This window comes from Sciurus vulgaris (genome assembly GCF_902686455.1).
Source record: "Sciurus vulgaris genome assembly, chromosome: 8".
Taxonomy (NCBI): Eukaryota; Metazoa; Chordata; class Mammalia; order Rodentia; family Sciuridae; genus Sciurus; species Sciurus vulgaris.
Genome location: NC_136468.1, coordinates 140,899,179 through 140,912,846, shown reverse-complemented (window position 1 = coordinate 140,912,846; position 13,668 = coordinate 140,899,179). Strand labels below are relative to the sequence as shown.

General features: G+C 53.1%; 1 protein-coding gene across 4 annotated transcripts in view; it reads left to right on the top strand.

Annotated features, from left to right (window-relative positions):
- RNFT2 (ring finger protein, transmembrane 2) overlaps positions 1–13,668 on the top strand; it is a 64,670-nt gene that overhangs the window by 18,121 nt on the left and 32,881 nt on the right. For all 4 annotated transcript variants that reach the window (XM_079152465.1, XM_079152466.1, XM_079152467.1 and 1 more), the window contains exon 7: positions 2,336–2,489. In XM_079152465.1, coding sequence (XP_079008591.1) covers positions 2,336–2,489 — 154 coding nt within the window. The remainder of the gene's footprint in view (positions 1–2,335; positions 2,490–13,668) is intronic.

The following is a 13,668-nucleotide window of genomic DNA, read 5'->3' as shown; positions in this document are numbered from 1 at the left end:
CCCACCACCTGTCTCGTCACAATGAGCACCAAGACCCCAATACGTGAACCTTTGGGGCACAAACCACGTCCAGATCATAGCACCTTCCTTAGGAGCCCAGCCCCAGAGTCAGCCCTTAGCAGTGACCTTGAATCTTCCCAGGGCGAACGACCTTCAGGACCTTAATTCTGCTGCTTGCCAGCTTCATGCCCTTTGGTAAGTAATATAATCTCTCCACACCCAAGAAGCCAGGGCTGGTTAGTTCTTGCCTGATCCACCTGAGCAGGCTACAGAACAAGGCCTAGCATCATAGAATACATGAAAGACCTGGGTGAACTATAAAATAGTTGACATATAATCATGTCATATTATTTAGGATTAATCACTGTAATTACTGATGGTGTCTAATGAGCAAAACTGACCATAAATCTGTCAGCCCATTAAAGTTCATAGAGCATTTTAGAAATAAGCGAACTTAACCATCAGTCTGTGGGAAAATGCACCTCTCCCCTCCCCCACCACCGCCACCAAAAGCCGAAACAGCAAAGCACCAAGATGACGGAATAAAACCCAGATAGGTGAGTCAAACACCAACTGGTGGCTTCAGGATAAAACGGAACACTTGAGGCCGATCCGTGTTATCCTGCAGTCAGAGAAGCAAAAAGTTCTGGCAGGGGCTGGGGTGGTGGCTCAGTGGTAGAGCACTTGCCTGGCATGTGTGAGGCACTGGGTTCGATCCTCAGCACCACATATGAATAAATTAAATAAGAGTCCATCAACAACTAATAAAAATATTAAAAAAAAAAAAAAAGACTTGGCAGAGTGAAGCAATCAGCCAGCCAGTTTGGGGGTCCCCAGGAAGGAGGGGTGCACAGGGCCCCAGCCCTCTTCCTGTGTTACAGCCTGGATGTCCACTTGAACTTGGAGGTGAGGGTCCCACGGAGACACGCTGGAATGTGGACCCCACTGCCCGTGTCAGGAGCAGTTGCCCCAGTAGAGGGTCCTCTTGGATTTTCTCCCTGCTCTAGATGCTTAAAGAACAGGAAGAGCCAGGTGGATCGATTCCCGGACACTTGGAAACAGAGCCCTCCATCCTCACCCCTTCCTGCCAGACCAGAAAGTATTTCGGAGACAGACGGGACCCGTCCTGGCCTCTGCTCAGAGCCTCTAATCCCGGGGAAGGCAGGAGAGGCGCGGGTTTCCCCCAGCTCCACATTCTAGCTGAGACACCGCCAGCCGGTGGCTCCCCCTCCTAGGGCCCAGTGTCCGCGCTTAGGATGGGCTCATCTCAGTGCCCGCTTGACAGTCACAGGGAGGTGGAACGCAGTGCACAGAGCAGGCCCGGAGGAGGTGAGCGGTCAAGGCCTTCTTGCCACGTTCCTATCATGACTCACACCTTCCTCCTCGGCTGGTGAGAGGGAGCTACTCAGAGTGTGGTCCGTGGACCGCTGCCAGTTTGAAAACTGCTTGTTGTGTGTCTCCAAAGAGTGACGTGCAGATCTGGAGCGTGAGGTCTAAGGTGCCTGGCCACGGGCAGGTAAAATGGGTTCGCACGAGCCGGGGAGCTCAGCTGCACACTCAGGACGGGGAGAGCGTCACCCGGGAGCCTGCGTCTGATCTGCCTCCGCCCTTATATCTACAACGCCTTGTGCCCGTTTACCGTTCTGTGCCTGCTTCCTCATCTGCAGGGGGGTGGGGTAAACGCACCTGCCTCCTGGAATTGCTGCCACCATTGCCACCACGGCCTGGCAGGGTCTGTGGTACGTCTGTGACCTCATCGAGCTGCCGTTGATACTGTCAGGGAGGGTGGGGTTCCCATTATGTTAACGAGAACCCCGGGGCTTGCAGAGAAAACTGGACTGACCCGGGTCCAGCGAGTGGAGAAGCCAGAATTCAGGTTCTGATCTGTCTGATGCCAACACCCTCACGTTGGAATGGCAGACTCAGGTCTCCAAGCCCCAGTCCTCATTTATACAGAGAAGCCATGCTCGCGGGAGAGGGAGATTTAGTGAGTGAATATGCACTGGGTGAGGAGTGTCGCCCAGGACCTGCGTCCTCTGCAGGGTTGGCACTTCGCCCACTTCCCTCTCCCCTCCTTCGCCCACTTTTGTAAAGACTCTTGGGGACCTTAACGATGCTCCAAGCCAATCTCCTCATGTAAACCCCAAGGGAACCGCGGCTCTGAGAAGTTAAGAGACCCACCTGAGGTCACACAGCAGATTTGCTGCAGATTCAGGAACGGGACACAGTGGTCAGCGCTGTTTCCGTAGGTAATATTTACGAGGCTCCCATCGCACAGGCAGAGCTGCCAAGGCCAGGCCCCAGGTGAACGTCCTGGCTCTCTGGTTCTCCCCAGCCTCATCTTCCTGAAGCCCAACCTGGAGACGCTGGACTTCTTCGACTTGCTGTGGATCGTGGGGATCGCAGACTTTGTGCTGAAGTACATCACCATCGCCCTCAAGTGCCTCATCGTGGCCCTGCCCAAGATCATCCTGGCTGTCAAGTCCAAGGTAGGTCCTGGCTGCGGCCATGCGGATTGTGCAGGGGATCCTGGGTGCCTTTCAGAGGAGGAAAGAGTGGGTGAGAGCAGAGCCGAGGTCAGCTTGTCCAAAACACAGAACCTGAGCTGGCTCCTGTTGCCAGCCGTGGTCCTTCCTGGACGCTGAGCGTGGTGGCTGTGGGCACTGCCTTCTTGCACACTCTCCAAGTATGGTTTCTAAGTTACTCAATGTGAAGTTTCTCTGATGCAATTTTCATCTCAATTTCACCAGAGGGAGGAGGAAAAAAAAAGCACATAGGCGTGGTCCTGCTCGTCGCGGGGAAGGGTGGCCTCGGTAGGTGCTGACCCTGCGATTTCCAGGAGCTCATTTTGTAAAGGGGGCTGAGGTTCAGAAGGGAAGGTTTCTGTGATCAATTGGTGATGTCTGCCACGGGCACGGGAGGGGTGGAGGCAGCAGGGATGCTTTGCAGTGGGCCCTGGGCCTTCAGGCCGCACTGGACAAAGAGGTCTTGGCAAACAGATGGAAGTTCTGAGGACGGAGGAGACCCAGGCAAAGTGCCACCCGCAGGACAGTGTGACTGCTAGTGACGCTGAGATGACCCGAAAGGAGCCAGGACGGAGGCAGACAGGCAGGAAGCCCTCCGGTCCCGGCTTCCCATTCCATGGGAACAACCATCTAGCAACTTCAGAATTTGTCCCAGGCATGGCTTGGCGGAGAGCAGGTCGGCACTGGCCTCCATCGGAAGTGACAGCTGACCCAGCGCATGAGCCAGGGTCCGCCCAGCCCTCTTCTCCCCTCCCCAGCGGGCACCGACCTAGGTGAGGTGTTCAGAGACAAAGCCACAGCTCAAGACCGCGTGGGGACAGACAGCTACACGGGAGGGACCAGGCCAAGGAAGCCCCGAGCCGCCCGTGCTTCCCCAGCCCGTCGTGGCCATTACCGTTTGCCCGAGCTCACGCCGGTTCCAGGAGGCCCCAGCGCTTGACTCCAGGCAGCTGCATGGCCCATGTCACACCCGGCATCCCCCTCAGACACAGCCACATCCCGGACCCCCTGGACACCTCTCTCGCTGTGTGACTCGGGGCAGGTGACGACCTCTCTGACTCCCCCGCCCGCCCTCCGCGGTGCCACCTTCATAGGAACTCCTGGTGTGGGAGGAGCCAAGTGCTTTGCCTCGAACCCAGCGCCGCGTAGAGCGCAGGATCCAGCGTGCAGGCTGAGTGTCCCCCGCCTTAAGTGCTGGGACCAGAGCGTCCCAAATATGGGGATATTCGCTTCTGCGTAGGAGGTGACTTGGGGACTGTGCCTGCATCGAAGCAGAGTGCACAACTGTGTCCGGCATTCCCGACACACACAGCCTGAGGGAACTGGAAGGATATTTTCCGTGCGCCTGTGTTTTGACGGGATCACCACCCAAGGTCAGGTGTGGGATTCTCCACTTGCGTCAGCGAACCTGAGCGCAAAACGTGCACTGGGAGCGTTTCAGATTGTCGGGTCAGGGTTGCTCGGCCTGTGCTGATGTCATTTACCCTTCATGACTGGCAGCTCTGCACTTACTAGCTGTGTGGCCTTGGATGAGTTTCCTGACCTCTCTGTGCCTCGGTCACCTCATTTCTAATGTGGGGATGGTAATTTTATGGTTGAACATCTCCCACTTCAAACTGTCCATCTTTTCCACCCTGCTCTCTGCCCAGGAGGCTGACTGTGTGCATTTTGTGTGTGAATGTGGTGCTGGGGATGGATCCAGGGGCGCTTTGCCACTGAACCACGTCCCCAGCCCTTTTGATTTTGAGACAAGGTCTCACTCAGTTGCTTAGGGCCTCGCTAAGTTGCTGAGCTGAGGCTGGCCTTACGCTTGCAGCCCTCCTCCCTCAGCCTCCAGAATCACTGAGACTACAGGTGTCCTGTGTGCATTTACACGGGGGCTCCCGTGTCCAGTGTCTTCCAGGTGGCTTCAGCCAATGGCGAGCCCCACAAGAGCTGCCTCCTCCCCACCCCACGGCCCCCACCCTCGTCCTTACCATGGGCAGACCCAGCCCTTCCCGGTGTGTCGCTCCTCGTTCTCTTCCTGCAGCCAGAGGAGTCTTTCTAGAAACACTTGATCCAGTTGTCCTTCCTGCCACTTCCCCTCACTTCCCCACAATGTGCACCCTGCATTCCCGGAAGCTAACGAATCCAGCTTGTTTGTGGAGGGGTCACCAGGTGTGTGTCTGTCCCAGTGGGTACGTGGGGTGGTGCATGGATACGGAGGGAGATGGATGCCCTGTGTGACTGGGTGGCAGGTAGGTGGATGTGTGGATCGATCCAGAGGAGGGTGGGGAGTGCACGGCTGCATGGGGTGGGGAGGGAGAGAGAGATGGGGGATTATGGAGTGGACGGGAGAATGCATTAGTGGATGGGCGGATGGATGGATGGGTGGATGGATGAATGGATGGATGGGTGGATGGATGAATGGATGGATGGGTGGATGAATGGATGGATGGGTGGGTGGATGGATGAATGGATGGATGGGTGGATGGATGGATGGGTGGATGGATGGGTGGGTGGGTGGATGGGTGGATGGATGGATGGGAGGATAAATGGATGGATGGATGGATGGATGGATGGATGGATGGATGGATGGATGGATGGATGGATGAATGGGTGGGTGGATGATGAATGGATGGATGAGTGGATGGATGGATGGGTGGATGGATGGGTGGGTGGATGGGTAGATGGATGGATGGGAGGATAAATGAATGGATGGATGGATGGATGGATGGATGGATGGGTGGATGGATGGATGGATGTGTGGATGGGTGGGTGGATGGATGGATGGATGGATGTGTAGATGACTAGTCTGGCCAGTTGTACAGTGAGAGTTTGGATTCCATTCTGAGCTCAGCTCTTGTGTGTGGTAGGTATCCAAACAAGTCTGTCGTGAAAATCAAAATCTACAAGCAAAGGACTACCCACTCCCCTCTGCTAGGAAATGCCATGAAGGAACTCTCGAAAGAAATCCAGTGGCCAAGCTAATAGTGATCTCCATGGCTGATACTGCCATCAGTCACCAGGAGTCAGACAGCCTGTCCAGCAACACCATTCCTTCTAGAAATGTTGGCCGAACCCCAGCTGTGGGCCAGCCTCTGGGGAAGGCATGGCAGTCCTCTCAGGAACCAGGTAGACAAATCCCTGTCTTCATTCAGAACCTACTGAGAGGTTGTCCTGTTTGGTCCATCTGCAGAGGTGGATGCTGCCGATACCTCTTTCCAGAGAGGAAAACAAGTAACTTGGCAAAGATCGCCCGCCCAGGGAGACCGTGTGGCACCACGGGCACAGTGGACGTGGGGTCAGCCCTGGAGGGGGCCCGGCTCCCCGCCCCGCCCGCCCCCTGCTTCCTTCTAGCATCAGGCTCGTGAAGCTCGGGCGGCGTCTTGCCAGCCCCAGGCGACCAGGTCCACGCTCGCCCGTCCTAGGTAGTTCCTGTGTGTGGAATCGTCATATGTGACCTTTGCCCGGGTTGTGGCGGGACCCGCCTTTCGTTCCTGTTGTGGTCGAATCATAGTCCGTTATATGCAGAGATCATTTATTGAGCCACTTCCCCGCGAGTTGACGCTGGGCTAGTTCTACGTTTTAGCTACTACGACCCGTGCGCATGTGTGCTTCGTGTATAAGCATCCATGGAAACACAGATTTTTCTGGGAAGAGACCTAAGCGTGGGATTTTCTGGGTCGTAAACTGTTGCCCACAGAAGCCGAAATGTTTTACCATCTCACCAGGAGGAAAACCAAGCAATGAGAGGTGAAGGAAGTAACCCAAGGTCACACAGCTTATAATTGGCTAAGCTGGGATTGAACTCAAGACCTGTCCAACTCCTGTTATTCGGCCCTTCTCCTTCCCTTGTGAGTTTCCCACATTTGTTTGGGGAATTCCTCAGACAAGTCCCCACACACCCTCTAGGTAAGACTCCCCCAAATCCAGGCCAAAGCCACCTTACTTCTCTCTCCTTCCAACAGCGCTACCCAGATGAGGGGGAGGGGACAGGCCCTGACACCCCTTCCCTGCGCCCCCGAGGTGTGGGCGACAGTTATTAATGCCTCCCTGGCAACCGTCCATCTCCCTCTTTTTGATTATTATTACTTTATTCTGAGAGATTAATGTGCCGGGTCAGAGCATAGTCCAGCCTGGAAGAGGCGATGTGAATAGGCCCCCCCAAGATAAATTGCAGGCTGGGAAGAGGTTCGCAGCCTTTCCTTGCCTGTCTGAGTGCTCTCGAGCAGCCTCATCAATCCTTGTCTAGGAGGAAGAAAGGGACAGGTCTTCATCTGCAGCTGGGGTGGGGCTGCGGGGAGACACATCTGTCAGGGGCCCCCTAATGGCTCACAGCACAGCTGTTCTTCCCGGGCCTCCCAGCGTCCACCCAGGGGGTGGGGTGGTTTTAATATTGAATTAGCATAGTGGAAGGTTTTAGTGTTGGGGTCTGCTGGATGGCCCGTGTGTGAGGCTGCCTGAGCCACCTTGCCCGGGGACTCTGGGAGTCTCTTCATCCTCCTCCTCGGCTTATCCTCCCTCCACCAGAGACGCCAATTCGCATGTGGCTCCCAGCACGAAGGGGCCTGTGGGAGCCCCACACCTGGGCCTCCAAGGAGAGCCAGGCTCTTTGGAGGCCAAGATGGATTAAAGATGGCGGCCGCGGAGCTTCATCCTCATTCTACAACCATCACCCCGGCGGCTGGGAGTCTTGAGCTGCCACTTGTCGTTTGGAGTTGAGATGGCTTTTCTGTCACTCGCACATCCTGGGCTTGTTGGCTCTGCCTCCTGCCCCACCTCTCCAGCTCTCCGCCTCGCTTGCTGTGGACCCGCGACCCTGGGACTTGGGGGTGCATCCTCCTCCTCAGGCCTTGGCACTGCTGCTGCCTCTGCCTGGGGCAGGCTTCCTCTGCTGTCCGCTGGGCTGTCCCTGTCACATCACTCAGAGCCTGACTCCAGGGTCACCTCCTCTGAGGGGCCTCCCCGACCACCCTGCTGAAAGTGGCCTTCCCACCCTGCATTATTCACTGTCACTTCTGGTGTGTGCCGGTGCTGACGTGTCTCGGATTGCTTTGTCCGTCTTTCTTTCCTGCCTCGCCCACCCTGCCAGGAGGTGAACACGATTTCTGGAGGTGTTTCTTTGGTTGCAGCGACTGGTGGGGAAGGTGCAAGTGGTATTTACTGGATGAAGGTCAGGGACGTCGCTAGGTGAGCTGCCAGGCACAAGACGGCTGCGTGACTGAGAATTATGTGGCCCCAAATGTCGGTAGTGTTGAAGTGGAGAAACTGGGTCAGAGGTCGCCGATGGCCCTGGGACAGCTCCCCTAACATGGTTAAATGGTGTCCCTCAAAATGTGTGTTAGAGTCCCAGCTCAGAATGGCTGTATTTTGTTGTTGTTACTGGGGTTTGAACTCAGGGGTACTTTACCACTGAACTATCTCCCCAGGCCCCCTTTTTAAAATTAATTTTTATTTTGAGACAGGGTCTCACTCAGTTGTTGAGGCTGGCCTCAGAACTAGTGATCCTCTAGCCTTAGCCTCCCAGCTCACAGGGATTACAGAACTGGGCCACTTTGCCTGGCTAAATGTGGCTATATTTAAAATAGGAACATTAAGCAGGCGATTACATTAAAAGGCAGTCACTAGGGTGGGCCCTAATGAAATATTCCTTTTATGCCAAGAAGACATTTGGACATAGACTTGTACTGACGGAGATGATATGAAGACACTGTAAGAAGGTGGCCAGCCTCCAGCCTCCAGCCCTGGGGAGAGGCCTCAGAAGGAGCCAACACCTTGGCCTTGGGCTTCCAGCCTCCAGCACTCCGTTATGTTGTTGAAGCCACCCAGGCCTTGTTAGGGCACCCTAACAAACAAGACACCCACAGGCCCATTCACCCACAGTTCCCTGCCTTAAAGAGGATTTTGTATGTGTTCAGATGTGCCCCAATCTTTGACCATTGTTGAATTATTCATTATTATTTAATAGGAAACATAATCATAGGATTCAAAGTTCAAAACATCAAAAACAGTGTATGGTATGTAGTAAAAAGTCTCCTTTCCTGTCCCCAGAGACCCGCTTCCCCTCCTAGGAGATAAGACACTGCCCCTGGATCTTTTGCAGCTATGCACACACAGAAGCAGTTACACCTGCGTGTGCTTCCTGCTCACCGCGGCGTCCAGGTAGCGGCCGTCCACGCAGCTGCACTCTGCTGGCTGCAGTCACCACCCTCGTCTGTCCTGGAGATCGTCCCAGTTAAACACAGAAAACACGGCGGAAGGGTTGAAAGCCCGGGCCCTGGAAGCAGGCAGCTTGCGTCCAGGTCCCATCTGAGAATCCCTTTCCCATTTATCAGCTATGTGACCTTACCAAGGCCATCTCACCTCTTCTTGCTTTTTCTCATCTCTAAATTGGGATAATAGTAGACACACACACACACACACACACACACACACACACACACACACACACACACACACCCCTGGCTTAAGTTTTCAGCAACCACGAACTTAATGACTTAAACTGCACCCATTGATTTGGTCACAGTTCCGCAACTGAGAGGTCAGGCAGGCTGGACTGGAGGTCAGAGGTCTCCTAAGAGCAAAGTCAAAGCCTCGGCCAGGTGGTGCTCCTGTCTGGAGGTTATGGACACAGATCCCGCCCAGGCTGTTCAGGTGTTGGCGGAATTCGATTCGGTGTGATTGCAGGTCATCCTCAGCTCCTAGAAGTCTCTCGCCGATCTTTACAAACGGCGGTTCCACCTTCAAGCCAGAAGTAGAATCAGATCCTGCTTTGCATCTCCCTGGCTTTCCCTTTTGCCACCAGCCAGAGAAAACTGCTTTTAAAGGACTCAAGTGATTGGATTAGACCCTCCTAGACCATCTCCCTTTTCACGAGCTCCAAACCACTGATGTGTAACCTTGATGCCATCTGTAGAATCCCTTTTGTCACCAGCCCCGTAACATCATCCAGGTGTGCTGTGTCACCTCGGTCACAGACCTGGGCATGAGGCAGGGAGGTGGTGAGAGTGCCCATCATACAACCTCAGAGGGCACTGGGAGGTCGCAACCATGTATCTCGTGGTATGCAGCACATGCGAGCCTTTTTAGAAACAGCTTTATCACAGATTCTTTTTTTAGCACTGGGGATTGAACACAAGACCTCACACATGCTAGGCAAGTGCTGTACCGCTGAGCTACATCCCCAGCCCTTCTTATTTTACTTCGAGACAAGGTCTTGCTAAGGGGCCCAGGCTGGCCTCAGACTTGTGTTCCTCCTGTCTCAGCCTCCTGAGTAGCTGGGTTTACAGGTGTGCACCACCACACCCAGCAAGGGAATTTTATGGGGATTCCTTTATGGAGACCCATATGAGTTTTATTTTGGAGCCCCCTTTGACCCATTGAGTCTCTCCAGGGCTCAGCTTACGTGTGCTTCCCCCACCCCTTAAGCTAAGGCGGGTCCTATTCATGTAAATTCTCAGGAGCTCCTCCTCTCTCCCAGCACTCACCACACTGCTCTGTAATTATGTGGTCAGGCCCTCCCCCACTGGACCGTGAGGCCAAGGGGCATTTGCAGGTCTCTCTTGTTCACTGTGTAGGCCACTTCTTTAAAAGTCCTTACAGTGATTCTTGGGAGGCTGGCCAAGTTTACTTCAATCCATTTGACAGGTAACACTGAGGCTCGGAGAGGCCAGCTGGATTGCCAGGGCTCACCAAGCCTGTAGGTGGCAAAGTAGGATTCAAACCCAACCTGAGAGCTAAGACAAAATAGCAGCTAAGGTCCCATGGCTTATCTTCCTATTTGTATATTTACCTACCATCCAAATGTGCTGTTTGCATTATTTCATTGATCTTCTCAATAGCACTCTGAGATAGGTACGGTTGTTATTCCATTGTACAGATGAGGAAACTGAGGGCCAGTGAGGGACAGGCACCCAACGGGTAAGCAGGAGAGCCAGGTGCTGAGCCCTGCAGGTACTCTGTCTGTCGGCAGCTGTTACTGGAGATGTTGACCCTCTTGGGGTGATTGAATCTCAGTGGAACAGAACAGAAAGCCAGCAACAAGGACACTAATCGTTAGCAATACTGACATTACCTAACATTTGGTGGGCATTATGCCTTTAAGAAAACTTACCTCCTTCTCTGTCATTGCCTAGAATCTAGAGTATGTAACCAGGAGAGAGAGGCGAGAAATTGCCTCTGGTGGCACTGCAGGGTCACAGAAAGGGCACACATTCTGAAATTAAACTCAGGTTCAGATTCTTCGTCCATCCCTTTCTGCCTCTGGGATCTTGATTACCCTCATTGAGCCTCAGTTTAAAGTGGGATTAGCAGGACTTACCTCTTCACACTGTTATGAGGTCAGGGACTGGGTGGTTAGTTAATTATTAGTGAATTATTGTTGTTCTAGGGAAGATGGAAAGCACTAGTCATCTGTTCGTAGTTTAAATCAAGCAAGAAAGTCCTAATCTAACCAAAATCTGGGTGGGACAAAATATAATTTATGGACCTGTCATTCTGAGGCTGTCAGGAGATGTTAAGAGCCATTTTCTTAAAAGGTGTTCCGTGGTCACATAACTGAGATGCTCTGCACCTTGTCCGCGCTCACGTTAGCACAAGAAAGACTTCAGAAGCCTTGTGGTCTTTCCTTTCACTTGGTTTTCTCTGACGTTTCCCAGCTTCTCGGCCTCGGATCCCTTCCCCTGAGGAGCACGCGGTGCTATAGAATCTAGGCCAGGGAGCAGCAAACTCCAATCTGTGGTCCGTCGTCTGTTTCTGTAAATAAGGTTTTACTGGAACACACTCGGCACCCCTTCACTTACGTATGGCCTGTGACTGCCTTTGTGCTGCAGTGGCAGAGTTGGGTAGTGGTGACAGAGGTTGAAAAATTGAAAGAAATCCAAAATATTTGTTGTCTGGTCCTTTAAGAAAAAGGTAGCTGACTGGGAAGTGAGCGTGAAGAGGCGGAGCTGGGAGCAGTGTGGCCACAGGCCAAAGAGTGCTGGAGGGAGCAGCTGCTCCCTTAATCATCTTCAGAGGGAGCGGGGCTCATTCAACACCTTGATCTTGACCCACAGAAACCAATCTCCAACTTCTGGCCTCCGACTGAGAGAGAGTGGATGTTTCTTGTGTTGTCACACCATTCGTGGTGACTCGTTAGTAGCCATCACAAGAAACTGATAACAGGCAATCATGCCCCTGTAGTTATCAGAGAAGGAGCTTGTCCCTCTCTCGCCAGCCACACCCATGGCAGCAGAGGAGACATCTGGTCATCCTGTGCCCCGGTGGAGGCTGTGCAGCCCTGGGGAGTGGCTGGCACCACCTGTCTCTGGGTGGTGCTTTATTCTCGTTCCCCCTCCTCATTCTGTTTGGCCTTAGTAGCCTGTATAAATCTGAGACTTTTCATTTCTAGGTTATTTCATAATATTTTTAAGTTATGAAATATTACAGATGTACCGAAAAGGATATACAGTAGCTCTCTGTACCTCTAACTCAAATGTAAAAGACATTAATCTTACCCCATATTTCCTCTTCTTTTAAAGAAATGAAAACCCACCCAACTGGCCCCACTTATATCTGCTGTTTTGTTTCCGTTGGCATTAATTAGGGCAAGCCAGGCACTGTTGCCAACATCAGAGCCTCAGTGGCAGAGCCCAGCTTCACTGCTCTCTCAGCATAGTCTGGTGCAGGTCAGCTAAGATACTGTCTGCTCCATGAAGTCATTTAGGGATCCAGGCTTCCTCCCTGGGGTAAGACCCACCCTCCATACGACATCCCTGGGACTGGTGTTTTTCAAATTTAGAGGTACATAAAATCATCTGGAGAGGGTTCACAATGATTCCTGGGCCTCCCTCTGTGATTCTGATTTCCAAAACTCCCCTGGTGCTGCTAATGTAACTGGTCCGTGGACCATACTTTGAGTAGCAAGGGGCAGGGACCTCATCCTTTCCATAGGAAACTTCACACTGAGGAGGGCAATAAGGAAGGAGAGCCAGGAGAAGCACCTGGAAAGTTTTAGGCACCGGAAGTAATGCAGATCCACTGCAATCCTTGTTCCCTGTTGGCTTGGACTCAGTTAGGAGGCCCCACCTAACAGCAGGGCAGTCTGGGAAACTTGTCCTCCTGCAGGTCTGGGAAAACTCATTGGGATTTGAGACAGTATCTCTGCCACATCCTCTGAAATGCATTTGTTCTCTCTCCCACCCTAGAAGTAACCACTTTAGTTAATTCACTACACATGGATATCCATAAACAAGACACAGTATGTTTTTGTACATAACAAATTAACCCCAGTGATACTGTGTGCACATCATTTTGCAGCATCACATTGTATTTTGGAAGGTTTCATACCTCCACTCCAACTGCGCTCCCTGGACTGGCGATCTCAGCAGCATCAGGCACCTTGTTAGAAATGCACATCCTCACACTCTAGCCGAGTCAGCAAGTCAAGGGCCGGGGCCTGGCCCTGGGCTTCAACCAGCCCTCCGGGTGATCTGACCCCGCTGATCGTTACTCACAGGGGGAGCTCCAAGTCTCCTCTTATTCTTTGTGTCATAGAATTTCCCAGGGTCTAGCCATCCAGTCCCCTCCTCCCTGCTGTAAGCCATTAGACTCTTTCTTTAATGTTTGGCTATCATGAACCGTACCGGAATGAACGTCTGCACACAAGCACAGAAGTCTCCCTAACAACCTAGAAATGGAATGGCTAGATTCTAGGACTGACTGCCTTCGGTTTTACCTGGAATCCTCGGGCTCGGCAGGTCCCTTGCTGTTAGATTTGTGCTTGCCTAGCAGAGGCAACTGGCCTCCGTGGGAAGGGCCGCTCACATCCCTGTATCAGGCAGGTCCTCCAGAGAAGCAGAACTCGTGTACATGAGAGGTTTATTTCAAGGAGTTGGCTTACGTGACCGCAAGGACCGGGAAGTCTGAAGTTCACAGGGCCGGCTGGGTCACAGTCGCAGGCAGGAGCCGCTGCTGCAGCCTGAAGCACAATTATTTCTTCCAAGAGAAAATCTCAGTCTTGCGCTGAAGGCTTTTCAGTGAATTAGGTGAGGCCCACCCAGGTGAGCGAGGACAAACTGCCACCTAAGGCACCTGACTGTGGATGCTCACATCACAAGACACCCTTAGATGGCCACACTTAGATTGGGGTCGGGCCTGGCTAACTGAGCTGGCTCAGAAA